At 42.8% G+C, this 26,996-nt stretch overlaps 2 protein-coding genes across 5 annotated transcripts in view; one reads left to right on the top strand and one right to left on the bottom strand.

Annotated features, from left to right (window-relative positions):
- Nucleotides 1-13,063, top strand: part of REEP1 (receptor accessory protein 1) — a gene marked incomplete at both ends in the record, with an annotated part of 100,878 nt that extends 87,815 nt beyond the window's left edge. The window contains 4 exons of one of the 4 annotated variants that reach the window (XM_084234686.1): nt 566-743; nt 3,807-3,842; nt 10,691-10,842; nt 12,992-13,063. In XM_084234686.1, coding sequence (XP_084090812.1) covers nt 566-743; nt 3,807-3,842; nt 10,691-10,842; nt 12,992-13,063 — 438 coding nt within the window. The remainder of the gene's footprint in view (nt 1-565; nt 744-3,806; nt 3,843-10,690; nt 10,843-12,991) is intronic. The other 3 variants (XM_084234687.1, XM_084234689.1, XM_084234688.1) reach the window with 3 other exon arrangements.
- A 6,121-nt stretch (nt 13,064-19,184) lies between these two features.
- On the bottom strand, nt 19,185-25,716 carry MRPL35 (mitochondrial ribosomal protein L35; the record flags this gene model as incomplete). Its single annotated transcript, XM_084235200.1, has 4 exons — nt 25,651-25,716; nt 23,173-23,362; nt 22,369-22,513; nt 19,185-19,373 (listed from the first exon to the last, which is right to left on the bottom strand). The coding sequence occupies exons 1-4, from the start codon at nt 25,691-25,693 to the stop codon at nt 19,185-19,187; spliced, it is 567 nt and encodes a 188-aa protein (XP_084091326.1). The 5' UTR covers nt 25,694-25,716.
- Nucleotides 25,717-26,996: the final 1,280 nt, after the last annotated feature.

Here is a 26,996-nt window from a genome sequence, read left to right on the forward strand (position 1 = left end):
AAAAACAGTAATGTGAACAGATAAGAGAAGTTATTGTCATACATTAAAAAAAAAAATACTGTCTACTTTATTTCCTCTGAAGAGAGTAAGGACTGAGCACATAGATTTTTAGGTTTTGATTTTCTGACCAGATTTGTTGCACACTGGAAACTGAGAAAAATGTAAATAAGATAGAAATAAATGTGTATATAAGAATTTTTATTTATATAAACTCAGAGAAGCAGCAGACAACCCTGGGAGAGGAGAAAGACCACATAGTAGTCATTTACTTGACCCTGGGTCTAGCTTGTCCTGGGGGCATCTGAAGGAAAGGAAGGGGCAGGAACCCCAAGAACAATTGCTGAGCCCCACAGGAAGCCCTGGAACATTCCAGGCCTTGACCCTCTCCATGCTTCTACCAAGTATACTGGGTAGGTGCTCTTTTGCAGACTCCTCCTTCCAGGTCTGGATTTCACCTTGCTGACCGTCAGAGTACCTCGTTGGCCTTTGTCAATTTGCCCCCAACTCCTGCCCATGGTCTGTGGGTCAGGCCTCTGACATGTGCCCCCTCCTGTGTTGTACCCAGGGACAGGGTGCCTTATCGGAGAGACTCCGGAGCTTCAGCATGCAGGACCTCACCACCATCAGGGGAGACGGTGCCCCTGCCCCATCAGGGCCCCCACCACCAGGGTCTGGGCGGGCCAGCGGCAAACACGGCCAACCTAAGATGTCCAGGAGTGCTTCTGAGAGTGCTGGCAGCTCAGGTAGGTGTCATTTCTCTTCCCCTCTTTTCTACCTTAGACCTCACTGCCTTTGAGAGAGGCCTGGTATACCATGTGGCATGTTACCAGGCCCTTGCTGGGGACCTGCCCCATATACACATGTTAATCAGATCATGCTAGGCCTGCCAAGGGGCAGAACACCACTCAGACCAGGACAGGAAGCTGGCCTGGGGACTCTGATTGGTGGCAGGATTAGGTCACCTGCACTAAGAGTTCCTCCTCTTCCTTCTGATTTGGGGACTTGGGGGATGGAAGGGGTTGTGGTAGTACCTGGGCCAAATCTAGAGGTAACAGGCACAGCTGATCCTGGGCCAAGGGAGCTTTCTTTGCTCTTTTCCTTTCTGATCCCACTTTTTCAGAGGAACTTACCTGTCTTGAGCACTGTGTCTACTTCTACCCACACAGAACTTACACCTGTTGTGGTCCCTGTTACATGCATGAGTATTTATTGTCTTCTTTTTTTCTCTACTATTTCTGTCTTATTGCTGAGCCCCGTTCACCATGTACACCCTTAGCCACCACACACCAAGGGCCACACTAGCTCTGAGGTCTAATTCCTATGGAGGTGAGAAATCACACCTCTGATGTCTGCCACTGATTGTGACATGCCTAGCATGAGGTTGCCTGCATCAGGAGTGACCTAAGGACCTGCTTAAACATGCAGAGCCCTGGGCCCATCCTCAGAGGATGCACTAAGTCTGGAATGAGGCCCAGAGGTGTGCTGCCATGTGTGTGAGGTGCAGTCATGTGTGGGACCCACTGATGTCTGATCCATCAGTGGTTTTTTGCCTTGCAGGGAGTAGGAACATGGATTAGGGGGTTAGGGACCTGGGCCTGGACTCACAGTGTCCCAGAGTGTTCCTTGGGGAGATAATGGAGCTTGGGTCTCAGGAACTGAGCACCAGTGCTGCCAGCAAAGAGTACAGGTGAAAAGGGGTGCAGGAAACAGTCCTGGATTACCACCTCTGCCATTCACCCTTGGTGAGAGGTTGAGCCTGAGGATAGGCAGTAGCTACTATTATTGTTCTCATTTTTTTTTTAACTTACTATGGATACAATTTATAATGTGAAAGTGTCCAGGGAAAATAATGAGGTAGTGAGATCCCTGACATTGGAAGGTTGCAAAACAGTTGAATGATCATGTGCTGAGACGGATTCTTGCTTTAACTAAGAAGTGGTCCTACAGTCCCTCTCCCTCTAAGCTTCTATGTTGTCATTTTTTATAGAGGTGGATCAAGCAGAGCAAGTAGACTCAGAGAGGTCATGCACTGTACCAAGGTCACACAGGACTAGAATCCAGGCTTTCTGCCTAGACCTCCCCTTGATGGAATGTTTAGGGCCGACTTAGTAGTGGGAAAGGGAGAAATCTGGTGGGGTATGAAAGGTGACAGGACGCATCTACTGAACCTTGAACATCTTCCCAGATCAGAACCAGGTAGAAATGGGTGTGGGATTTGTTCTGGCTCAGGCTCAGAGGTGATTCCCTCTGTCACGCCCCGGAGAAACAGTGAGGAGCAATCTGGTCACAGGCCTGGCAGGTGGAGTTCATGGAGAACCAGAGAACCCTCTGTGTTGCAACATGACCTGGCTCTCCTCTCTGCCCGCTCTTGGGTCTTGGCACCTGTGGTTTCAGTGGGCAGAAAAAGAAGGTGCTGACCCAGCAGAGAAGGTAAGGACTCTGTGTGTGACACTCCCCCAGCTATTCTGGGGCTTAAAATAGAAGTCACCCCAGAAAGAAAGATAGGTGAAAGCTGTCCCAGAACCTGGGGCAAGGCACCTGGGTCAGAGGCTCTGGGCTGTCATAATCACTGAGTTGAGGGTCAGGGTACCTGAGATGTCTAGCAAAGGATGCCCTGGTCCATAGACTGGTGTGCCCTGCCAGGCCCCAGGGTGGACCTCAGGGTGGGCTTCTAGGGGGAAGAACCTTGAATCTGGACTTCCATCCTCGTGGGGTGATCCTGGGCCTGAGTAGAGATAGCACATGCATAGATTCACATGGAGATTTGGTGAAGGCAGATGTCACCAAGCACAACTGTTCCCACTAAGCATAGATTCAACCTCAGGGCCTTTCTTGGAATGATACCTGGATGGCACACGAGATGAGTTTTCTCCTTTGGAAAAAAAAAAAGGCACAATAGTTTCTATTCAGCCTTTGTGGATTAAGGTTGTGGGGAGAATAGACATAGATCACTTGCAAACCCTGGCAGTTGTTGAAAGCAATCTGGGAGAGAACAGGTAAGAGGTGGTGGCTGCAGCCCCTGATGTTGAATGCAGCCTTTGGAAGCAGCAGTGTACATACAGGTAGATCTCGAAAACATGATGCCTAATGAAAAAAAGTACAAAAGAGAATGCAGTATTATCTAACAATTTAGGAAACCAAAAATAAATGCCACATTGTACAAAATAAAAATATGAAGTTTACAAGAACATATTGCCCAACCCACAGAATGAACTGGGAGGTATTTTGTCAGATACCACTTATCGAACCCCTGGAACTGGATGCCGGGAAGCTTACAAAAGAAAAGAAAGAATGATCCTTGACTTCCACAAACTTGGAAACACTCAGTCAACATATATTTAGTGAACATCTGCTGTATACCCAGATCCAGAGGTGCATCAAGAACAATGGAATGTACAAGGCAGCAGCCAGTTAGGCCTTTGACCAAATGTCCAGACACTGAACACTTTCTGAGTTTACAGATTTAATCTGAGGATATTTCCTGGAGATCAGTCTGAACTGGAAGATGCAGGGTGGAGGACATCTGGGCAAGTGTAGCTGGAGTTACTTCCCAAAGGAAATTTTAATCCAACCCCTGCCTTCATGAGGGCTGTAGGATACGGGAACTGACCTCGTGGGTCATGCAAGGGCATTTTCTAGCATGTGAGAAGAAGCTCAATCTGGGATGAGACCCATGTTCCTGAGACCTCTATAATGAGCACCCTGGGATTCCCACACCTCACTGGGACCTCCCTGATTGCCTGGGGCTGGTTCCTATCAAGTTGGGGAGATCACTGATGGTGCCCCCCCCCCCCCCACTCCCACAGTGTGTACCTGCTGCTCCACCTGCAGGACTCGGAAAGGTAAGCAGCCAACCTTTCTGCAGTGTGCTGGACTCTCGCTTTGTGAGGAGGTTCTAACCATGAACTAGTACCTGATTTTGGGGCTCCCTTTCAGCTGCATGGTCTGGGTGGGGGGAGTTTCCGGAGGGTGACTCCTTAAAGCAACAAATACGCATTATCATGTCTTTGGGCTGAAATTTAGGAGCAGCTTAAATAGAGTGATTCTGGTTCAGGGTCTCTCAAAAGTTGTGGACAAGTTGTTGGCCAGGACTGCAGTCATCTGAAGCTTGACTGAGACTGGAGGATCCACTTCCAAGATGGTTGCCTCATGGCTATTGGCTCTGGAGCCTCAGTTCCTTTACCATATGAACCTCTCTAGGGCTGCTTGGGTGTCCCTAGAGCATGGCTGGCTGCTGGCCTCCCCCCAGATGAGTGACTGAAAAAGGGAGGACAAGCGGAAACTATAGTACTTTTTAGAACATGGTTTTTGACATCACACACCACCACTTCTGTATTCTATTCATTAAAAGTGAGTCACTGAGTCCACCCACACTCAAGAGGATGGGAATTCATTTCCACCTCTTGAGTGGAGGAGGTGTATTAAAGAACGTGTGTAGGTATTTTAAAACCACCACAGAGTCTTATTTCCTTGTGCTATGGGTGATGAGGACACAGGAACTTAACCCAGCTCCTCTGAAGTGACGAAACCCTGCCGTTTCAGGGGGTCAGTCCCGGTGCAGCCAAGGGAGCCCTGGTCTTGCTTTGCCACTTACCAGCTGTGTACCTGCGTGAGCCACCTAACCACCGGGTGTCCTCATCTAGTGTAGAGACAGATCTCCTGCTTTACCGCAATGCACTGCTGTGAACATGGCTGTGAAAGGACTTTTTGAAGTGTCATTATTATTGTTTCATTGATAGAGCCTGAAGCAGCCAGGAGAGCTCAGGGAGAGGGGGTGAGCCTGGGTTCTCCCCGTCCCTCAGAGACTTTTGCAGCTCTGGGTGTAGAGCAGGATGTGGAGCCATGGCCTTCCCACAGCTGGCCATGTTACTCTCTCCTGACCTGCTCCAGTAGTTTCCCTAACCTTAACTAGACACAAAAGGTAGTCGAGTTGGGGGCCGGATTAACTCAGCTCCCGTTTTCCCCATGTGGAGGTACTACCCTTTGATTCAGAAGACAAGAGGGACAGCCCTGGCCTGGGGCTGCTGGCTAGTGTGAGGGAGGAAGAAGGCAGGCGTGGTGCCCCTCATGGCTGCCAGCCCTGGTGCCACAGAGGCCCCCCCTCGCCTGTTGGCAGAGAGCAGGGCATAAGCTGCGTTATAAGAAGTGTTGTGCTTTCCCTCAATTTCTTCATTTAAGACCTGGGGTTTTGGAGGCTGTAAAAGTAAAGTGAGCCGACAGTGACGGGTGTTCTGAGAGGAACAGAGGACCAGTGTCCTACCCCAGCTCTCACTCTGACCAACCATGTGTGCTATAGGTATATAAATGAAATCATTATTGTATAACTAAAACGAATAAATGTCCTCTATAAGTTATGTCTCAATTTTTAAAAAGAAACAGAGGGACTGCCTGCAGGTATTTTCAACACGAGTCATCAAGTACAAGTTCATGGGAAACAACCATGCAATTCAGATGCAATTCCAGTGGTCATTTCTACCTTCTCAGCCTTTGGCTGTTGAGTTTATGATTTCCATGAGCCATTCAGAAAGTCTCTATTTCTGGGCTCTTGTCACCTGGGGGAACCGGGAGAGTAAAGCTGCCTTCTCCATTCTTTCCCCACGGGACTGCTCTGCCTTAGTTTCTGGAAAGCCCTCACCTTCTGTGATTGCTGGTGGTTTCTTAACCAGAAGCTGCATTTCCAGCTCATTTAAATATAATTGAAGTTGATTATAGGAATTTAGAGCCTATAGAATTTACAGCCTGTCACTGCTGCAGGCTATATAGACATCAGGTGTGTCTAGGGCTCCTGGGGGGAGTTCTGGATCCTCCTCCCAGAGCAGGCAGGAAGCTGAGGGATGAGGGACTAGTGGGGAGTGGGCAGCAGGTGGGGGTTGGCCTTGTTCAGGGTTAAGACCAGGATGCCTTTGCCCAGCGTTCCCCACATGGACCCTCTCAACACCAGTGCCCTGGAATTCAACCTATGAGCCTAAGGTTGGCTTGGAAGGAACCAGCTGATGATTCAAAGGATGAATCTCCATTGCTCTCTGTGACAATGGGAAAGTCTCTCAGGATGGCCTTAGTTCCCTCCTGTCCAGAGTAGGGTGCCAGGCTCTATATCTCTTGGGCCTTTCCAGCTCTGAAGTTTATGCTAATGAAGGTTTTGGGTTGAAAGGTGTCAGCAGCTGGTGGTGTGGGGAGTTCTGTCTCACACCAACTGGAGGCCAATCTCAGGCGGTGATACCGTGAGATAGAATTTCAGAGGGTCACAGATGCCTTGGTCAGAGGGACCCTGCTGGCCCCCTGAAATGATTTTCATCTGTTTCTCAGACCTGAGGGGGACATTATCTCCTCACTTCTGCTCCATCCCTGCCCCTCTGCTAAACAATTCCCTTTTGTTTCTTGCATGTTTCCGTGGGATCAGTCTCCCCAAAGGGTCAGATAGGTGTTTCTCAATGCACCCCGAGCAGGCCTCTTGTCACCTGGATATGGGAACTAGAGGCCAGTCAAGGCCCTCTGAGCCTTGGGAGATCTATTACCATTACTTAGAGAATACAGATTATTTGGGGTTAACCAATAGGGTCCCTGAAGGCTAGGAGAAGCTTCTGTCCTTGCCTAAATCCTTCCCCCTTCCCTGAAGAAGTCTTCTCATCCTAACCTGATGGCCTTTTTCCTTGCCAAAGAAATAGTCACTGCTCCCTCTTTTATGATCTAAAAGAATGTAATTTGGGGTTGCATCCATTTCTAGGCTTATCAATAAACAGATCCTTTCTCTTTAAGTCTTATCTTTACTCTCAGGAGTAAGGATGAGGTCACCCCCTCCTTTTCTGTCATGTGAAGTCTCCCTGTTTCTGTCCTTAACACCCCAGTTCCCAAAACACAGGATGAATAGTCCCAGTCCGTTCCATTATTCTTAGAATGTACAGCCATGTAAATTCTGCATGCATATGTTGTTACATCGCTTGTTTTTTCTTTTGCTAATCTGTCTGATGCTCTTTGGATTACTTGTCCAGCTCGAGAAGAACCAGAGGGGTACGGGATGATTTCTTTTGGGCCCCGACAACTGTCTCCTCTCTATGTTGCTATTATTATCTCCCTGTTCCATGCCTGTTGCCCTTTCTCCTCTCTTCTCTCTCCTCCTACTTTGATGTAATGTAAAACCACACTCTGTACTACCATTTGGGATTAGTCATAAAGGTGGGTATTTTTCCTTTTTTTTTTTTTAAATCAAGTGTGTGGGACATGATTTTAAAACAGCAAAGTCACCTCTTTTTACTCACTCCATTAAAACAGAGGGAGAAAGAGCACCGCCTTGTGCTTGAGTGTGGCCCTGGGCAGTACCTCTTTCCCCTGACAGCAGCAGGAGCCCTCCCCCAGGGGCTTGAGTGTGGGGAGTGAGTGTGCGCATGTGTACGTGTACGTGTACGTGTGTAGGTACGTTCACTCATGTGTTTATTTCATCTCCAATGACCCTTTCCTAACAGAATATTCTTTTCTTTTCCCTCGGTGGCTGTCGGGGATTCGGATGTAAGTGTTCCACATGGGTGTGCTCGTCTTCAGACACGTTTGCTGACTTCCATTAAAGGCTCCCACTAACGTGTGCTGTGTGGGATGTGTTTGCTAACCTGGGGGTCGTTTTGCTGCACTGTGGGGAGGACTGGGAGCCAGTTCCTTCTTCTCTGCCCTCCCACCGAGAAGAGCTGCCTCCCAGCCTGCTGTAGTTCTGCTGACAGGTTTGCTAACACAGTGTCAGTCAAGGCCACACACTCATGCGCCCCTGCTGGGGAAGACAACAGAGACCTCTGCCCTCTCTTAGAGGCCATGCAGACTTGAGCGGCTTGGTGGTAGCTCTGTGGTTCAAGGCCTTGGCTGCCATCACCTTTGTTTTGAGATGATTGTTGAGACCATGACCTTACACGAGATGCTTCTATGCCGGTTATCTCTGGGAGTGCTCAGCAGATGTGGAGAGTAACAACCTCTCAGCCTGTTGCCAGGAGCGAGAACCTTATGGGTCCAAACTTCTATCACTATCTAGAGATGCAGGAGCAAGAGTGCTGAAGAGACACACCACTGAATTTTCTGCCCAGCCGCTTGTCCCTGTCTTCATCTTTCTCCATTTCTGTGATGTTTTTGTAAGGTTTATTTCTTCATTTATACTTCCTGTTCAAAATAGGATTTACATATGTTTGTAGAAATACAGATGACAAATCAAGAAAAAATGAAGCTTGGGGGAAAGGCGATAGGTAAGACAGAGTCAGGTGAGAAGAAAATTTTAAATGCATGCCATAAAATTATAGACTGCCAGAGATGCTAAATTTCCTTTCAGCCAATGTAAAGAGGAAAATGCAATTAAGAGGCTCATTGCCACAACCCAACAGGCAACCAGAGGCTTGGCTCTGCATGTGGAGAATATTTACTTTCACGGATCCTAAGTGTAAGACAGAATATTACAGATTACTTCCTTGGCAAAACCCCTCAGCAAAAGGTGACCAGATGGTTGGTTCTCCTCTTTTTAGTAGGTTCTCTATATTGGCTTCCGCCTGAAGCTAGTTCCAGTCCCCTAGCTGCCCACATTAAGCCCCCTGCTGAGCTCAACACTTATTTTTTATTCCTGGATATCTGGGCTCCCTTGACCCATTACTCCAAGTGGGCCAGAGTATCATATCTTTCTTTACCCTGTAGTCTAGGGATGCAATGGAAACAACCTCAAAGCCATTCTGGTTTCAGTTCTGAGGTGGTAATGATGGTGGTGGTGATAATGATGATGATTTTGATCATGTGTGACTTCCCTATTTGGTCTTCGTGAATCCAGATTGAGTGAGTGGGCTGGCTTAAGGATTTTGTGGTGACCTTGGGCTGCCTTCTAAGCCCCAGGGCAATCAGTACAGGGAAAGCCCTGGACCTGGAGCTGGAGTGGCCAATGTAGTCCCCAAGCCCTTTCCCAGGATGTGGGGTTTTGTGCTGGAACAGAGCTGTTTGGCTTCTTATGTGTTTTTAACCTTGCTCTGAGGACTTTTTGTCCTGTGCAGGCCTGTCTCTTTCCCCTTCTATTTGGCTAAAGGCATCTGTTTTCAGAGGAATTTCTTTATGGATGGGTGTCAAGCTCTGACTTGGCATGAGCACTGAGCTCTCTGAGATGACATCAGCATTCCACTTAGTTTGGCGAGTGAGTGGCCACTCTGTGTTCAGCACTGGGTCAATGCTTAGAGGGACCTCAAATTATGATCAGTCACAGCTCCGAAGCTCAGGACACTTTCTGTTGGGCTGAAGCAATGAGACTAACATGATAACCAGACAAGCAGCACAAGGCTGCTCCAAGTGCTTTTGGGGTGACAGACTGGGGAGGTCAGAGTGTTTAGGGAGGGCTCTGTTCTCTGCAGTTGCCAGTCTTCATATTCAACAGAGTCCTAAGGGCAAGGGAAAGGATAACCTATCCTCTGGAAAGGATAACCAGAGGATAACCTAAACCCAGTGCAAACAGGCTGGGGCAAGCATAGAGCAAAAAGATCAATGGAGGTTAATGATCTCAGACTTGGCCTTTGAGCAGAGCACTCCCAGCCTGCAATTCAACTTTGATAGGCAGGTTTGAGACAATCATGCTCTCTTGCTGCCTCCTGCTGGCTGTTGGGGAGTATAGCAGTGATAGCTGGCAAAGTGGCTCAAGATAGTTAGATTTACCTAACTCACACCTGGTGCTATTATAAGTTAGTGAATCCCCTGTTGTTAGAACACTTTCAGTGGCTGAACATGTTTTTAGGGATAAGTAGCAGGGTGTCCCAGAAAGAGCTCTGGCTTCTGCCTGCAGGACTGTCTGACTGGACCAGGTGGTCTGAGGGTCTGCTAGCCCTGCATTCTGTGACTCTAGGAAAAAACAACATAGGAAGCATAGAAAGATGTATAATGGGTACAGATAAGCTGGTTATGGGAAGGAAATATTTTCTATCTTGACTAAGGCAGAACTACCTGGCCAGGTGACATAGAATAGGATAAAGTACTGAACATCTTTAAAAGACTGTGCTTTTCAGGATATGAATTGATTCTGGAGTCTTCCTTGTGGGTTAGTCAGGAAGTTTAAAACATAAATCTTTCTGTCTTTTTGGGGTGAAGGCTACCCCTGGAGTCTCCTTCCCCTGGGCTCCTTTGCTTTTCTAAGATTTGACCTTTGAAAGGAAAATCCTACCTAACTTTGCTTAAGGTTCTTTCTTCAGACTTCCTGGCATTTTACATCCTGTCTCTTAAAGAGTGCTTGGGGCTGCATATGCAAGTGTAACACTCTGTCAACATTCCCCTTATATATAATAATAGAAACCCATGTGATTCCCTTCTTGGTATCACTGCCACTCTCCTCTCTAGAGGAGATTCTTTCTTCTGGTGTGGCATCACAGCTGAGGACGGGGCACATCTCAGTAAAGCCAGTGGCTTTCTTCTTCCAGGGGAGGGGTACCCTTGGAAGCTTATCAGTAAATGTAGAAGTGTAGAAGCCTGTGCTGGTTCCTGTGCACAGTGTGGCTAGTCTCACAATCCTGAGTCCCATGGCAGGGAGGTTCGAGGGCTACTGGCTGCTTCTTCTGACCCAAAGGCCTTGGCTGACCTTCCAGGCCTGGTGTGTGCTGTGTGCCTAACCATACATTTGCCTGCCTTTCCTTGTTCCTTTCAACACTGACCCCACCTCGCTCTACTTTGTCTCCTGTGTAGATTGTAAATGGACATTAAGTGGTTGAGGGAGATGTGAATGAGGGTGGTGTGAAGGCGTGGGAGCCCCACAAGGTCCAAAACCCCTTGGCATTTTCTGATGATGAGGAAGAAGACCTGCTGGAGTTCATGTACAAGTATAAGGCACCTCGAAATACGGCGCTCCCCCTGGAGGTACACGGTGTCTGGGGCTGCGGGTTGGAGCATGTGTTTGTTTGCACAAGGGCTTTGCCCTGGAGGTCTGGGGGTCTTGTGAGTGGCATCTTGTGGGGCACCCAACATCTCTTGGGGCACCCAACATCTCTTAAGTGACTGGAATCAGAAGATCTCCCTCAATCAAACAGCTAGGTAGCATCCAGCTACTCGCCAAGGGGTGAAAAAGACTGCTAATTTCATCTAGAAATAGGAGAGTGATATAGCATTTAGAATTTAAAAATTAACAAATATTAATCTAAGGTCATATGTGAGTGAAAAACAACCAAATGAACATTTAGGGAGTAGAAAAACTCAGAATGTGTTATTTGACTAGTTTCTGTAAATATAGGTTGTTCATCACTGTGTCTCATTGGCATAAAATAATGCCTGATACAAAGTAGATATTCATAAAATATTTTTAAAGGGGCACAACTCTTTAAAATAACCCCAAATAATGTTGTTGACACATGTACTGCTGCCAGTTGTGGAGGAGGATGGAGTTTTGGTAGCAGGAGGCCCAAGCCCAGAGCCTTGTGGGCCTTGCTGGGATGTGGATAGGGACTCCCCAGCCTGGGACTCAGGTGCAGGGTCAGCAGAATCAGGGTCCCCAAGTCTTTCTCTTTGCTGCCTCATGTCTCCTCTCCTATTTCCCATCTGCCGAATACTCCAGCCTGCGAGTCCATCTGAGGCAGGTGGGGGTCCCTCTGTCCCATGTGGAGAACCTGCGCGACTCTGATCATGAAATGCACTGAAAGGTTCCCCGGCTCGAACACAGTGGCCTGTGGTCTCTGTTCCCACCAGAACCCTAATTGTTATCACTTCATTTTGTGGGTGAAACAGGTTCCTTTCCAAGGGGAGGCATATATGTCAATTCTGAAGTTGGAGGTTTTGGAAAAAGATGTTCTGGGTTTGGACACTGCTTAAGAGTCTGCTACTACCCGGGCAGCCCCAGGGTAGAGAGAGCGGGCCAGCCTGGAGATGGGAGAAGGTGCCCAAACCATTCTCGGGTCCGAGGGTTTGTGCAGATTTGCTTTTATATTTTTTTAAGTTGTACAAGCTGCTTTACTTTCTCATGGATAATTCTTTTACTCTACTTCCAGAGGCTTTTGGTAAATTTTCTTGTAGTAAAGTAAGGACTCAGGTAGCTCAGTATGGGGCATGAAGGGGTTGGGGGGAGACTGGGCAGAGCAAGCATGGCCCAGGGAGCAAAGTCCTCTGATATGGAGCTTGTGCAAAACACCTGAGAAAAAAGGTGATAGCCTGGGGGAAGGGGCTCAGGAATGCCCTTTAAGCTGCCTGCTAAAGAGGACTAGAAATAGCAAGACAGAGAAGGGAGGAAGGGCCTCCAGACAGAAGGAATAGAGGTGTGATGGGACAGTGTAGAAAAAGTTCAGTAGAGGAACAGACAGATAGGAGTTGAGGGTAGGTTGGGGCTTGTCGTGTGACACCCCCCACTTCCCCTCTTGAGTGCTGTTACTGGTAGAAAACATCTTCCTTTTCCTTCGTTCTAATAATATCTCCTCCAGTGGTTTATGTTTCCCATGGAAGGAGGGGTCCCTTATTTGTCATTTGTAGGGGAGATGAAATGGAACTTCTTGTACTCAAAGATAGTGATTCCCTTTGTTGTTTTGTCTGCTGGGCGTAAAAGGATTTCACATCCAGAAAGAGGACTGGAAATTTGGTGATGGGAATTTTAAGCACATACGGAGAAACACAAGGCCAGATCCCCAAAGAAATGACAAGGACAGGCAAAGAGATGAGAAGGCATTTCTCTCTGCTGAGTCACTTGTTCAGATCATTTTGCTCTCAAGGCAAAAACAGGAAAAATGGATCATCCTTCTGTACAACCATTCACTTGGGAGATCCAGGGACGAGGCAAGCAAGAAGAGGGAGGCACTGGCCTTCTCAATTGGTTCAGGTTCACTTCCCTTTCCAAGGGAAGACTTGGAATGTGATTCTGATGTCTGGTTTCTGTTGTGGAAACTCAGAGCCCGCCAAGAGTGCCAGAAAACCGCCTCACACATGCACATTTGGCCTCAACACAACACAAACCCATTCAGGTTGGAAGGCAAAGATTCCATGTTTCAGCCACACTGAGGAATGCCATTTTCTGTTTTTTTCCTCTCAGGCACCGCCTAGACTTCTTCGATCTCGCTTCAGGAAGAAAAGTACCTCATCCTCGGCCACTGAAACCACGTGAGTGAGATGAGCCAACAGCACCGGATCCACAGAATGTTTCTTCTCTGCCTTAAAGAGCTATTCACTAATAACATAGAAATCTGCAAGCTGGTGTGCTTCGTGTGCAGCCTCACAGACATGGCCTTTTCTCTCTCCCATTTTCCACTTTTAAGATTTTACCCCCTTTTCCTTTCTTTATTTTGCTGGAGAGAGGCTAAAGGGAAAGATAGTATGTGTGTGGGGTATGATCTTTAAGTCTTCTGAGGTTAGTAATTTTCCACAATTGGGTTGTCATCACAGACAGCAGTGTTTTTAGAAATAAGAGCATCATCCCCCACACTGCTGCAATGTACATTTGTAATTTATTTGTTGCATACTTTTTAGTCTTGTAAATGCAAACAAAGCAATTTTTTAAAAACTTTTTTTGTTCTTGGTACTAATACTTTGGACTATGATGTATATATTTATGGCTTTTCGCTTAACATAATGGACTTGCAAGGGCTGCCTGAGGTTCTGATATGTAAGAAAACTGCAAAAACAGAAGTGTAAAAAATTATTTTGATTCTAGAGAATATCTAATCTGCTTATAAAGCTTCCAAATACAAATTTAGTAAAGCATCCCTTTTCCTGAAAGATGAAGGTCCATACTCTTCAGACAGTTATTCAGTTAGTACACCAGAAAAGCTTAAAAAGAGAGACAGTATTTTAGCGACAGAGTGTAGCCTAGAATGAGAAGTTGCAGGAAGTTTGTCCTCCTCTTGGATTCAGGATTAGGAGCTTCTGAATGCTTTCTGGAGATTTGCCATTGCCTTAGGCAGAGGCTCACCCTTGGTAAAAACTTCTTGGGGATATGGACTCTCAGAGCTGTGTGAGGAATCCTATTGATGTGTTTCAAAAGTACTTGACAATGACTACTTCTCCTACCTGGTAACCAGTGCTGTGATTAATTTTCTCAGTAGGGAGCTACAATCTAAGCAACCTGATTTAGGGAAATCTAAGCAAATACCCAACCAACACAAAACAATACCTAGAACTAGACTTTTAGATGTGCTATAAAATGCATCTGAAACAGTTGTGCAACAATCAAAATGCTGGGTTCTAGAAAGGTTTTAGAGGCTGAGATCTTTATGGGTGACTCGCTGCTTTGCTCCATGGGCAGATGTGGCTCACATGACAGTTCTCTTTCTGGCTTGTGTGGTGTGTGAATAAGCGAGAAGTCTCACACTCATGGCACTCCAGGTGTTAATAGACATCTTATACAAGCCTGTATTGCTTATTAGAAGAATAAAGCACTCAATCCCTATTTAGATTGAGAATTTTGTCTGTAAAGAAGAATTTGGTCTAAATAACATTGTGGTCTGAGGTAGCTGCCCTCCCCTTTGAGAGCTGAGCCTAATAGGACTCATATATTTGTGCTTAGAGTTGGTGTTTACTTTCAGTGAAATGCATGCAGTGGTCACAAACCAGTTACTTTATAATACTTGGATTGTGTTTGTTCATAGATATGCCCTGAAGACTAAGAATTAGTGTTATGTACCACATAGAATTTACAGTTAACCAGTTACAAACAGGCCTAAAGACTTGTTCCATTACTGAGTTACATGAACATACATTAGTGGTCTTTGCTGATGACACATTGGCTGGATCTTAGTCACCTTAGAAAGAGTTTTACTTGAAGTTTATTGTTGCCACATGTGCAGATTTAAGACCCTTCTTTCCACAATTCCTCTGAAGGAGACTTTGTAATTTACACAAAGATTTAGGAAAATACATGTAAAAGCAAATCTGTGGTTCAGAGGACAAATAGAGACTATCTGTTCATTATCCGTGCCCTCCCAATATTTAAACAACCCCAAATACCGAAACCTGTTAAGGAAAACAGAAAATGTTTTCTTCAAGTTCACTGAATAGTTTCAGACAGAAGAAAAATATACACTTTAAAATGAACTTACCTGTTAGTTAGGAGTATTCAGAATTGCCAGAAACAAGTGCAGAAAAAGCTTAACTTAAGCAGCTTTTTAGCAACTTTTTTTTTTTGCCAAAATAATAAATGCCTTTAGCAGCAGAGATTAAAATCTTACTGAGAACAAGCTATATTTTCACCATTTTACAATGGAAAGTTCTAACAAGTACAGGCTATCAAGATTGCACTCATCTATGCCAAAAACAAGTTCGAAGCACTCTACTCTCAGACATGCTGTATTACTTCTCATTTAAAATTTCAAAAAATATAAAAGTATCCAAACTGCTGTCTTAATGTAAATGTAACTATTTTTCCTTCAAGTGTTGATTAGGGAGTTGGTTTCTCTCTTAAAAACACTCACTGTATAACTGAGAGCAGCTGTCATATTTCTGGTAAAATGTGTTTACTTACCCAACAAGCTGTATATCTGTGTATGGACTAACATAAAATGTGAATGCCTCAAAGAGTACACTTAGTGGTGCGATGTTCTGTCTAGAGGATATAACTGAATGTTTTTAATTTGCTGATTTACAGACACAGGCTGTTTACAAATTGCTAGCTGGAAAGTCCGTAATTTTCATGTAACAACTTTAGTTACTTGCATTGAGCACCTGTTCTGTCTCTGAGGAGGTAAGATGTGGTGTTGTACTTATAAACTGGAGAGTTTAGTCATAATCCCTCCTGGCTTTGTGCGAATAGCTTGCTCACTTTGCTGGCCTTTGAAATGTGTGTTCTCTGTAGTGATCTGTCCATGTGTTTGTGATAACTGTTCTTGTCAGCCATGACCATGATCAAGCACCGTCCTAGTTCTTCACCTTGCACAGTATTTGAAATGGCAAAGGGTGTGCTTCATTCTCAAATAGCACACATGCAAAGAGCTGACATTCTGGATTGTGACTGTGCATATTTTCCCTAGTTTATTTCTGTAGTCTCTATAGAACGGTCTGTAATAAAATAGTACACTGAACTGTGCATCAAAGGGATGTAAAATTACAGTATTCCAAAGGTTGAAATTCTGCTGTTTTGTTATAATGCCTGATATACATCTTGAATAAAGTCTTAACATTTTTCTTTAAAAAAATATTTGTAATGTTGGGCTTCTAAGAAAAAATACTTTTGAAAATGTGAAAAGTGGCATGGATTATTAGAGGCTGAGTGCTCAGCCTCTAACTAGCCTGGTGTCTTGTGACTTGGCCCCATGCCTACTGCACAGAATTGTTTGGAGGTAAGAAAATTAAATATATGTTTTAAAACTACTAGATCACATAAATCTGAATGTGGTCGTGTGTTTTACATTTTAAAGGTCACCAATGGAAACCTGGTAATTTATTTGGGAGGCAGTTTTAACTCTGCCAACAGACCTTTCTGTTCCATTGTTTTCCTTCTTGGAATCTGTTTCCTCACATGCACATTTGCAGGTCAGAAAAGCGAGGTGCGTGTGGAGGTACACTGTGTGGTATGGATGACCTTACCACCACTGTAGCCCTTGCCTTTGAAATATGGACAGGCACAGGTACACTTCATTGCTAGTTGAAAAAACTTGGAAACTCAAAATCAAACACTCATGTTCTTTGTCTTTATGGGCCTGTATTCTTTATATTTTACATGAGGACTATAAAATAAAACAATAGCCAGTAAAGAAGGAGATTCAGAAGACAGGAAGGATGAAGAGATGAAAAGAAAGAACAAAGTCCAATGTCAATAAGACAGAGATTAGCCAGGTTTAGAGCTGACAAATAAAAGGAAAGTAAAGTTACAAAATTTAAAAGCTAACTCAGTACAAGTGACATGAATAAGTATTTAGTATTTATAGTGCTGGATTACAGATACTTGATTTAGATATGATTTTTTATTTTGTTAAAAGATTAAAGGAAATACACAAGAGTCCAATGAGTTAGATCTGGAGTCTATGACTTGTTAGCTATATTTTAGGTAATTTAATTCACTGTAGGCTTCAGTTTCCTCAAATCTAAGCTAGGGATGATCAATAACTACTCTGTAAGGTTAGTATTGCAGGTCAGTTTTGGAGACATAGGCCCAGGCCTATGCTGGGACATGGAGAGTGTTTAACAAATTATATATTTATTGGATATCATGTAGGTAGACCTTTAATTGAAAGATGTTTTGTTGTCAAACTATACAATTAGTGTCGATAAGCTCCACTACCCACAAAACAAGTTATCTGTATGAAAATTCCCTATGCCCTAAATCATGTGCCTGGCACCCCTTTCACTTAAGTCTATCTCTGGATGCTGAGGCCTGGTTGGAAGTCCCTGGCCTAGATGAGAAACCAAGGTGCTCTGAGGCCACTGACACAGACCTTATCCAAATCAAATGTCTGATATTTAACTGGTCCTTCTAGTTTTAAAGCACTCTACTGCCCACCCCCCTCCCCTTTTCTTTTTAATAAACATACACTGATTTCAAGGAATTCTTCTAGTCTGACATGCCACAGGATTTTGATTTAGTTATCTTTTACTTACTCTACTAACAATAGAAACTACATTTTATCATCATCAACTGTTATTGAAGAATTTGAAATAGTAATTGATGTTTAATTCTATTTAATAATGGTTTTCAACCAAAGTGCTCTATTGTTTGAAAATGTTTCCCAATGATTCTGATGGGAGAGCCGAGAATCACTGACCTAGTCTGTAACCATTCAGTGGATTAAATTTCCCTCAATGCCTCTAACCTGCCTCTCCCCAAGTGAACAATGCTAAATAACTCTTGCATCAGTTCTAAAGTGACTGATATTGCTCTTTCTTCTAGGTTTCTATAATACATCTCTGGAAATTTTGGGGAAAAAATTATCCTCACAGTCAAAAGTATGAAATCTTAAGTGGTAAAATTAACTTTTTTTTTTAATTTAAATTTTATTTTTATATTCCCCATACAATTACAACCCCCTTATTTTGACCCCAATCCCTCCTTTCCCTGCCCCCCAAGCCCACATAGAGTGTCTCTGGTTCATAGCTGTTTGTTGATTTTGATATTGGTAAAATTAACTTTTAAAGATACATTATCTTTCAATGCTTGGGTAAAGTTTGTGTCTTCACTTGTATAGCCTCTTCTGTTTCACGAATGGCACACTGAAAAACTATTTCATTTACTTTTTTCTGTATAAAACACCCTGTTCTGATAAACAGAGAACTGTTATGAACACAATGAAGCCAGCATACTAGATGTGTGTTGACGTCCATGCTCACCTCTAAGTGAAACTGCTCACAGAACCATTTTTTGCTCCCTACGAACCTGCTAACCACAACCAAGTGGGCAAGAACACACTCCTGACCTAAGAGCAGCCAATCACTACCCTGGTTGGTGATCCCTGATGAGACCTGGCATTAAAAGATAAGCTGGTCCTATTAAGAGTCTTCCTGTTAACGAGCAACCGGAGACAGGCGTTTCAAGTCATGAGGTAGAAAACCTCCAAGTTTGTGAAAGCTAGACTTATTATGAGGGAACAAAAACTATGAGCAAGCAAAAGCTGTGAATTACAGGTGGGTGAGTAGAGAATGGAGCCAACAACATAAAAAGAACCGAGTCACATGCATGGCAGACCCTAAGCCTAAAGAGCAAATAATTCTTGCTGTTGAAGCTTCTGTAGGTGCCTTGGACTAAGGTCAACTGGCAAATTTCTGTTCTTCCTGAGGTCTGGGGTTAATGTTGGGATGGAGTTGAGGTAGTGAAGAGGTTTATGAGCAACCAGGTACATAACCTTAAAATAATGTCCCACTGCTTAAGTGAATTTGGTAGTTAAATAGTCTTTTTATGTCTGTTCTAACTTGAGGTCCCTTGCAACTAAATAAGCCTAGTAAAACAACTAATTAGGCCATTACCACTTGTTAAAAATAATCAGCAACTTGGGCCTCCCCTGGTGGCGCAGCAGTTGAGCGCTGGGCTGCGAGGCTGCCTGCAGCCTCTGCAGTGCCGGTTTGTTCCCCGGCCGCTGGCAAGGGTCCCACAAAAAAAAAAAAACAAAAAAAAAAAACCCAGCAACTTTAAACTACTATTTCCCTGAACAAATCTGGAAACGTTTAATCCATTAAGTTTTAAAACTTTAATAAGGTACTGCATGTTTCCATATCAGCTGGTACAATTTATATCATTTCATACTTATTTTTGCAAAGACACTGGTCTACATACATATTTAATATCTAGGAATCATGAAAGTGATCTATACTTTCAGGTTTGTTCGATCATGATACTTCTGATAAGGATCATCAGCATACCAGTTTCTCCTCTTCCAGAAAGATGTCGTCATTTTATCTAAGAGTTTGCTCTGAGTTTTATTGCAGAACACAAATTCCCTTAAGCGTTTTTTTCTTGCAGCCGTCTTTTTCCATAATTTCTTCTTATAACCAGCCTGTTAGAAAATATTACAAAGACAATTAAAATGTTTTATAACATGGGAAATAAATATCTTTACCACTCATGGTTTAAAGGTCCAAGAGGAACAAAAATGAGACTCAGAGGGGTTGGTATGTTTTTCAGAAAGATTTGATTCTCAATGGGGGCAAAAAGAGAAAGCATGTGCAATTTGAAAAAGAAGTAATAATTTAACATGTTGAAAAAATTATTTATATTAGAACCACAGAAAATAAAGCTAAAATAAATTTCTGTGGCTGAAGTACAAGGTAATGATATATAATTACAATGGCTAACTCTATATGTATAATCTCATTATCTCTTCAACAACTAATATCACTTTATAGATTAAAGGAAACAACCATTAATTAGAGAAGTTAAATAGCACTGAGGTAAGGGAATGAATAAGAGTTTTTAATCACTATGCTATTTTTCCTAATGTGGAAGATGATGAAGGGTGAGTATAACTAGGTTGTTAACGTTTATGTTCACTTAAGGGGGCTTAGTAATGTAAGAGCTGAGAAGCACAGCTCTCAAATAAATTGTTTCATTTTTCTTTTCACACATTAGGGACCAACTTCTATAGGAATTACTTTTTTTTTAAAAAAAGATTTATTTCTTTATGCATACAAGAACTGGGATATGGGCCAGAGGTGGGGGTGGAGGGGAGAGGATTCACCAGAGACAGTGTGGAACAGAACAGGCAGATTGACTAAAATATACTGCTGAGGTGAGCAGCGGGCAAGTCAGGGGAGGTCTGCTGCACCATGTGGGTACCTCCCTGGCCAGGGATCAAATTTGTGCTACAGTGGCTGCGAATAGCTTTATAGGTTGCGTCTTAACCCCTGCACCACCAGGGAAGCCCTATAAGAATTACTTTCTTAAGGAATAATGAATACAGTAAAAGTCTCAGGAAGAGTGGTAAAGAACAGGCTCACCCATGTTTAAGCCAGAACTGCCATATATACCATTCATACATTATTACTTTTGAAGAAATGGCGAAGAGATATTTAGGTTGAATATAAAAACTATAATCATAGCCTGCTTAAACCCAGGTTGATACTTGACTTAAGACTTACAAAGTAAGCAATAGGGCAGATAAGACAGGAACCTAGTACCAATAAGAGCCCTTGGGCCCTTTCAAGACAAGAGCTCTTTTATGACACCACACAAACTAAAGGACACCATAACTCTTTGCTGGGAAGATGCCTTGGATTTCTGAAATGCCTTAGTGACATCACTGTGACTAGGGACTTCTCTAGTAGAGTGATGCTAAGAAATAATGGAAGGTTATTTAAGAATTCTCAAATAAATTGTTTTAAAATGCCAGAGATTAGTTTTACTATCCATTGCTTAATTTTAAATTCCAAGATTCAAGCCCTAATCCCCCCAGCTGCATAAAATTTTCTAGGTTGCAAGCCAAACAGGGTCCCTGTGATCTCACACTTATGGACTAATTTGCTGTCCTACCTTCACCACCAATATCTTTTGAAGATTATCTGTGGAATGGAACCACTATGAAAATGCTTGGAAGTTTTTAGACAATCTCTACGTTCAGAAATGGAAGGAGGGAATAAGCAATAAAAATTATAGCTGGATAAAACTATTATATATTAGTGTAAAAAAACAGTGTGGATTTTTTTTCTCCTTTTAAAATTAAATTGTTTTGAAGCAGGGCACTTACTATGTGGATTATCTTTTAGGGCCATCAGTGAGAACTAGTTCTCATTACAGATTTTGAGCAGGTCCTTACCAACATGAGGGTCCTAGGGCCCTATAAAAGGGATGGGAAAGGTAAACCATCTGTTTAATTTTATCTAGAGTCAGTAATGACCTGAAAATAATCAGTATAACAAAAGATGCAGGGGCCAACCTGGTGGCACAAGGGGTGGCACAATATGCAGCTATTGCCAGCCACTGCAACATGAGTTTGATCCTTGGCCAGAGCTAACCCACATAGCGCAGCAGACCTCTCCTGTCCCTGCTGCTTCCCTCAGCAGTGTATTTCAGTAGATCCACCTGTTCTACTCCCCACTCTGTTTCTGGCGAATTCTCTCCCTTCCTCCCCCCGCACCTCTGGCCTACACCCCAGCTCTTGTATACATAAATAAAATAAAATAAATTAAAACAAAAAAGAAAAATAATGCTACTTATGGACTATGTGAGCTTCTGCTGACCAGTGCACCCTTTTGTTTCAAAGGAGAAACAACTTGAGAGAGCCAGTCAACCTATTTATCTACAAATTCAGCATTTTTTTTAGGCAGGGGGTAACCCTTTCACCCTTTCACATAATGAGAAAATCCCTACCGATTAATTCTTTTTACAGGGAAACAAATTTTAAAGAATCATTTGTTAGCTCCCAAATAACAAATGGGAGTACAAGGGAATTAGGATGTGAACAGTTGTCAAAACTCAAAGGTGGTTTTGCAAAAAGTTGGTCTCAAGCTGCTTTATAATTATCAGTTACTTGGTTTCCATGAATGAAAAAGTCAACATTCACATTCGCCCCTGGTGAGAGTAATTATTAGAGTTCTGATATGGTCCCCAATTATATACACCAACAGAGAAAGACACAGAATTAAAAAAAAAAAGTATACATGGGTTAATGTTCTATAGTAAACGTTAAGCTACCTACAATCCAAGACAGACTGAAAAGCTCTTCAGTCCCCTAATCTGAGCCACGTGACTCCTTGCAGGTTATTACACATTCGGGTTTCAAAGGTCTTCTGGTGCTTGTTAGATAAGTCAGATGTGTAAAGATTTGAGGTGAACCTGACAGTGAAGACTTTAGCCACTATGAACAATACTTTATGAATGCTTACTTCCCATGGATTCATTTACATGAAGAGATGCCTGCCAAGCCCGGACTTAATGCCTAGTACAGCTATTAGTGAGATGGGGAGGGAGAGAAGTCAGTGAATAAGTTAACTGCATTCTGCTTCATTTTCATCTACTAAATCCCTTTTCATTCAAGTAACAGCATGAAGACTCACCTTCCTCCTCAGCCAAAGGCCAGAATGAAGTCGAAGAAACCTATAGATGACAGCTTTCACAGTTTTTCTCTTGCCTTTTCGTGAACTGAAGTATGTCACAGTTCTGCCTGGCTGTTGCAGAACATTTGGGAGCAAGGGGGCCACTCTAGAATATATTTAAAATACTTTTAACTCAGCAGTAAGACTGATTAAACTATAAAAATCATTTTTATACTTAGAAATAAAAATCAGCTCTACTAGAATGGAACTTTTAATATATTACTAAAGTCATTCATGATGATAAACATAAATAAGTAGCAACTACCACCAACTTGTAATCCTTCCATAATCCACTCCCTCGAAGCCTATGACAGAGGTAATCATATTTTAATCTCCTGATTTTTTTCCCATCTGCCCACTAGATTATAAATTCCTTAAGTACTTCAACTTGTTTATCCTTGCCTCCTTTCTACGAAGTACAGTGCTGGGTATCCATGGATGTTTAAATAAATGTTTGATGACTGAATGGATACCATATGGAGCCCAACCTTGTAAAACCATCACCTTGTTCACCCTCCACTTTGGCTGACAGCTTCCATGTAGGAAACCACATCCAGAACAGCAGAAGTGTGTTCGGTTTGGTAGTCTCTGATGCTGGCACATATTGGCATATGGATGTCAATTATATTCTCCTACTCCATCAGGTAAAGGCTATATACAAAACTGCAGGTAGCAAAGAGTAACAGCTACTTCTAAGACGTCTTTGTAGGTATAACTATTTTAGAATTTTTGTCCAAGCATCATGTTTACTAAAATATACTCTACCTGTTAAGGATTGTTGAAGTATGCCCACATGTCAGGTTTTTGACAGATGTGATAAGTCTAGGTGCAGAGAAAACAACTGGTATCTGAATATGACTAAAATGCTGGGTGAGTAGTGCAGAACTAAAACAGGCATTCCTGGCACAGTTTCGATAGGCTGAAGATGCCAAAATATTCAGGGGTCGTAAGATTCCTGTGGGGAGAGAAGAATATATACATAATATGAGGGCCTCCAATATTCAGAAGCACTGGCGCTGAAACAAATACATGCCTGGAGTTGGGACTGGACCTGCTTCAGAGGCTCAGCACTGCCTTGTGGCTATACTGAAGATACCTGGAGGAAATAGTGGGAAATTTCTTTGTTGGGGTAGATCAGAAGACAGATGATAGAGCATCTATGGACACATGGACTGAATCCTCTATCCTCTCTCACACTATTGCCAGACTGAGTCCTTGGCGGCAGGGCAGAATCATTCAAGAAGCTCTGACTTTATCCATAGATTGTGACTGTGTCTGGTTGATGTACCCTTTCACTACTTTTATGGAATATCTAAAATTTTAAATGGTTAAAAGCAAATAATTTCCAGTATATTTTAAATACTGACATTAAAAAATAAGTTGTCATATTACTCTTTTAATGGAATCTAAATATAGTAATACAAGGACAATAAATTCAAATAATGAAAGTAGGAACTTCTCATCAAAAGACAAACTAAAAAAACAAGTTAGAGTGGGAGATACTTAAAACACTTAAATGAGAAAGGACACATATCCAGAATATATAAAGAACAACTATAAATCAGTAAGAAGATAACCCAACAGAAAAAGGGGCAAAATGTGATGGGTATTTTATAAAAGAAATTCAAAATGGCCAATACACATGTGTAAAAATTTTAGGCTCATTACTAATCAGGAAATGTTACTTAAACCTCAATGAGATACCATTAAATACCTAACAGAGTGACAAAAATTTATAGGTCTAACAATACCAACAGTTGGTGTCAATGTGGAACATACCACGAGAGGGTAATATTAAATAAGCACATCACTTTGGCAGTATCAGATTAACAATGAATGTTCACATACTTTCTGACTTGGTAATTCCACAGCTAATTCCACTTACACACACACACACACACACACACGTCCCTTAGGGAAATTTTTACATTTATTTACCAGGACACAAAGTCAATCAGCTTTCAACCTAATCACCCTACACTGGGAACACAAAAATGTCCATTAATAGAATTGTCAGGTAGTCACATAAGATAATACTACATAGCAATGAAAAAGTATTAGTTACATGCAAAATGAATAAATTTCACAACGTGAAAGATGACACCAGAGTTCATGAGTGAGTCCATTCATGTAAAGTGCAAAAATAGCAAAATTAAACAATGATGTTCATATAGATGCCATTAGAGAGAAAGAAAAGACAAGACTGATAATAAAAATGAGGATAGTGTTTATATTTGGCAAAAATACGGAATTTTGATTGGAGAAGCACACAGGGGTGGAGAAGCTCCTGGTGAAGTAGTGTTCTATGTCCTGGCCTAGGTGTACAATGTTTGTTTAACCATTCCTGCATGCTACATAAAGTTTTCTTTATACATATATTTCACACACACACACACATAAACCCATGTAAACAAGCTCTTCTGTAACAGTTGGAAAACTAGCTCAGCTTTTTTCTCCTTTAATTTTATTCTTCTATAGAACATTATTCTATTTTGTATGAAAGTAATTTGCTGATAATCTTATATTTGAATGATCTTTAATTTTATGCAAAAGTCCTTAGAGGGTAAGGCTAATTAATTTACTTGTCTTTACTACTGTCATTTCTCCCAGTCATGAAATCCTTCTGGAAGTCCTTTGTGCCAGGGACTGAGTGAACACAACCGTTACAGTCCCTTCTAGCTAAGTCCTTATGCCATGGACTGAGTGTACGAAACACCCACAGTCGCTGCTAGCTACACACGTGGTCAATGTCTTAAGCCCAAGTTTATTAAGTGCCAAACACTATGCAAGGCGCACTGCGTGCACGACTCCATTTAGTCCTCCAGACGATATTATCCCCATTTGAAAGCTGTAGAATCTGGAGTTTAGAAAAATTAAACAATTTTCCAAGGCCAAAGGTCGTGTGCGGCGGGTTTTAAACAGCAACTTGGGTGGTACTTTTTTTTTAATCTCCCGCAGCCCCATCCGTCCCAATCCTGGTTTTTCCTAGTGAAGGAAGAAAGATTAGGAGCAGGTAAAGTGGAAACGGTGAAACATCCATGCCCGAGAGTCCTAGAGTCTCCGGGACCGCCGGTTCGCGCGGTCTGAGACGGGTCGCCTTGGAGAAAATACGCTACAATTCTGTCCTCAAATAAAGACAGCACCAATCCCATTTTTTCCCAGTTAATCTCCAAGCTAAACATCCACTCAGTCTCTCGCACCCTTTTGTGAAGGCATAAAAACAGCGCAGCACTTCGCACTGACCTGATGCCGCTCTCACGGCTCTGCCAATGACAGGGGACGCCATCTTGCCGCCCGCCCTACGGCAGCCGCGTTAGAGCCAAAAACATTAAGGCGAGAAGGTCTGCGGGAAGCAGCGTGGGCGGGGCTCTGCAAAGGAGGAAAAAAGTGAATTAAGGAGAGGTCAGGTTAACCTTTACTGAATGCTTACTAAGTAACAGGCTGTCCTTCACCGCAGTGTGCCTTTTAAACAGTGACGGGCATATAGTAGGCTCTCAAATTTTTATTGAAAATCTGATTGAATTCGACGGCCCTGATTCAAAAATCAACCTAAAAGCAACATATTTGAAACAATTTTTAAATTCCTTTATTAACTTAAGACAACAAATCTTATTATCCTGCCCAAACTGGTAGATGTTAGGTTAAATGAATGGGAAATAACAATGTTATTAGAAATTGTTTAGAAAAAAAAAATTGAATGCCACCTACAATCAAGTGAATGTAAATATACTTGCTCTTTCACATTTTTTTCTAATTAATGAAAGTCACTTGGTAGATCCCAGCTCTTCCTGAACAATTCCTTATTTCCCGAGAATTAGTAATCATACTTTTTTCTAATATCCATTCAAACAAGAAAAAGAAAAAAACACCCACCTTAGCCTTGTTAATTAGATATCCCACGGACAATATATGCCCTGTTTACTGGTTGAAATCTGTAAGGTTCAAACACTGGCTCTCAAAGACTTCTTATTTATTTATTTATTTATCTATCTATCTATTTATTTATTTATTTATACAAGCACTGGGTACAGTCAGAAGCGCGGGAGGGTGAGAGAATTCACCAGAGCCAGAGCAGGGGAATACACTGCTGAGGGGAATACACTGCTGAGGGCGCAGCAGGAGAGGTCTGCGTGCCATGTGGGATCCTCACCCAGCGCCTGGCGGGGCTGGGGATCCAACTGGCGCTGCAAAGTCTGCCGGCATCTTTGCAGCCCAGCTCAACTGCTGCGCCACCAGGGGAGGCCCAAAAACTTCACATTTAATAAGAAGACAAATATACAGTAGATAAAGTGACTCACATGGGCAGTTCAAGTTTAAGGAAGAGAAAGCTGCTAGTTGGGAGTGATCAGAGATGAGGAAGTAGAACATGAAATGGGTCTTAAAGATTATGGGGAGGATTTTTAACAAGGGTAAGGTCATTCTTAACTGCAAAAATAACACCTACTAGGGAGAAAACAGAGGAAGCCAAGACAGAAAGATGCAGATTTACAGCAGTGGTTCTTGTACTTCTTGGTATTAATAACTCTATGCATGCTCGAAAATAGAAGACCCCCAAAGAGCTTTTGGTTATATGGTTATATTTTATTTTA

The sequence above is a fragment of the Talpa europaea genome, assembly GCF_964194135.1.
Source record: "Talpa europaea genome assembly, chromosome: 6".
In the NCBI taxonomy this organism is placed as follows: Eukaryota; Metazoa; Chordata; class Mammalia; order Eulipotyphla; family Talpidae; genus Talpa; species Talpa europaea.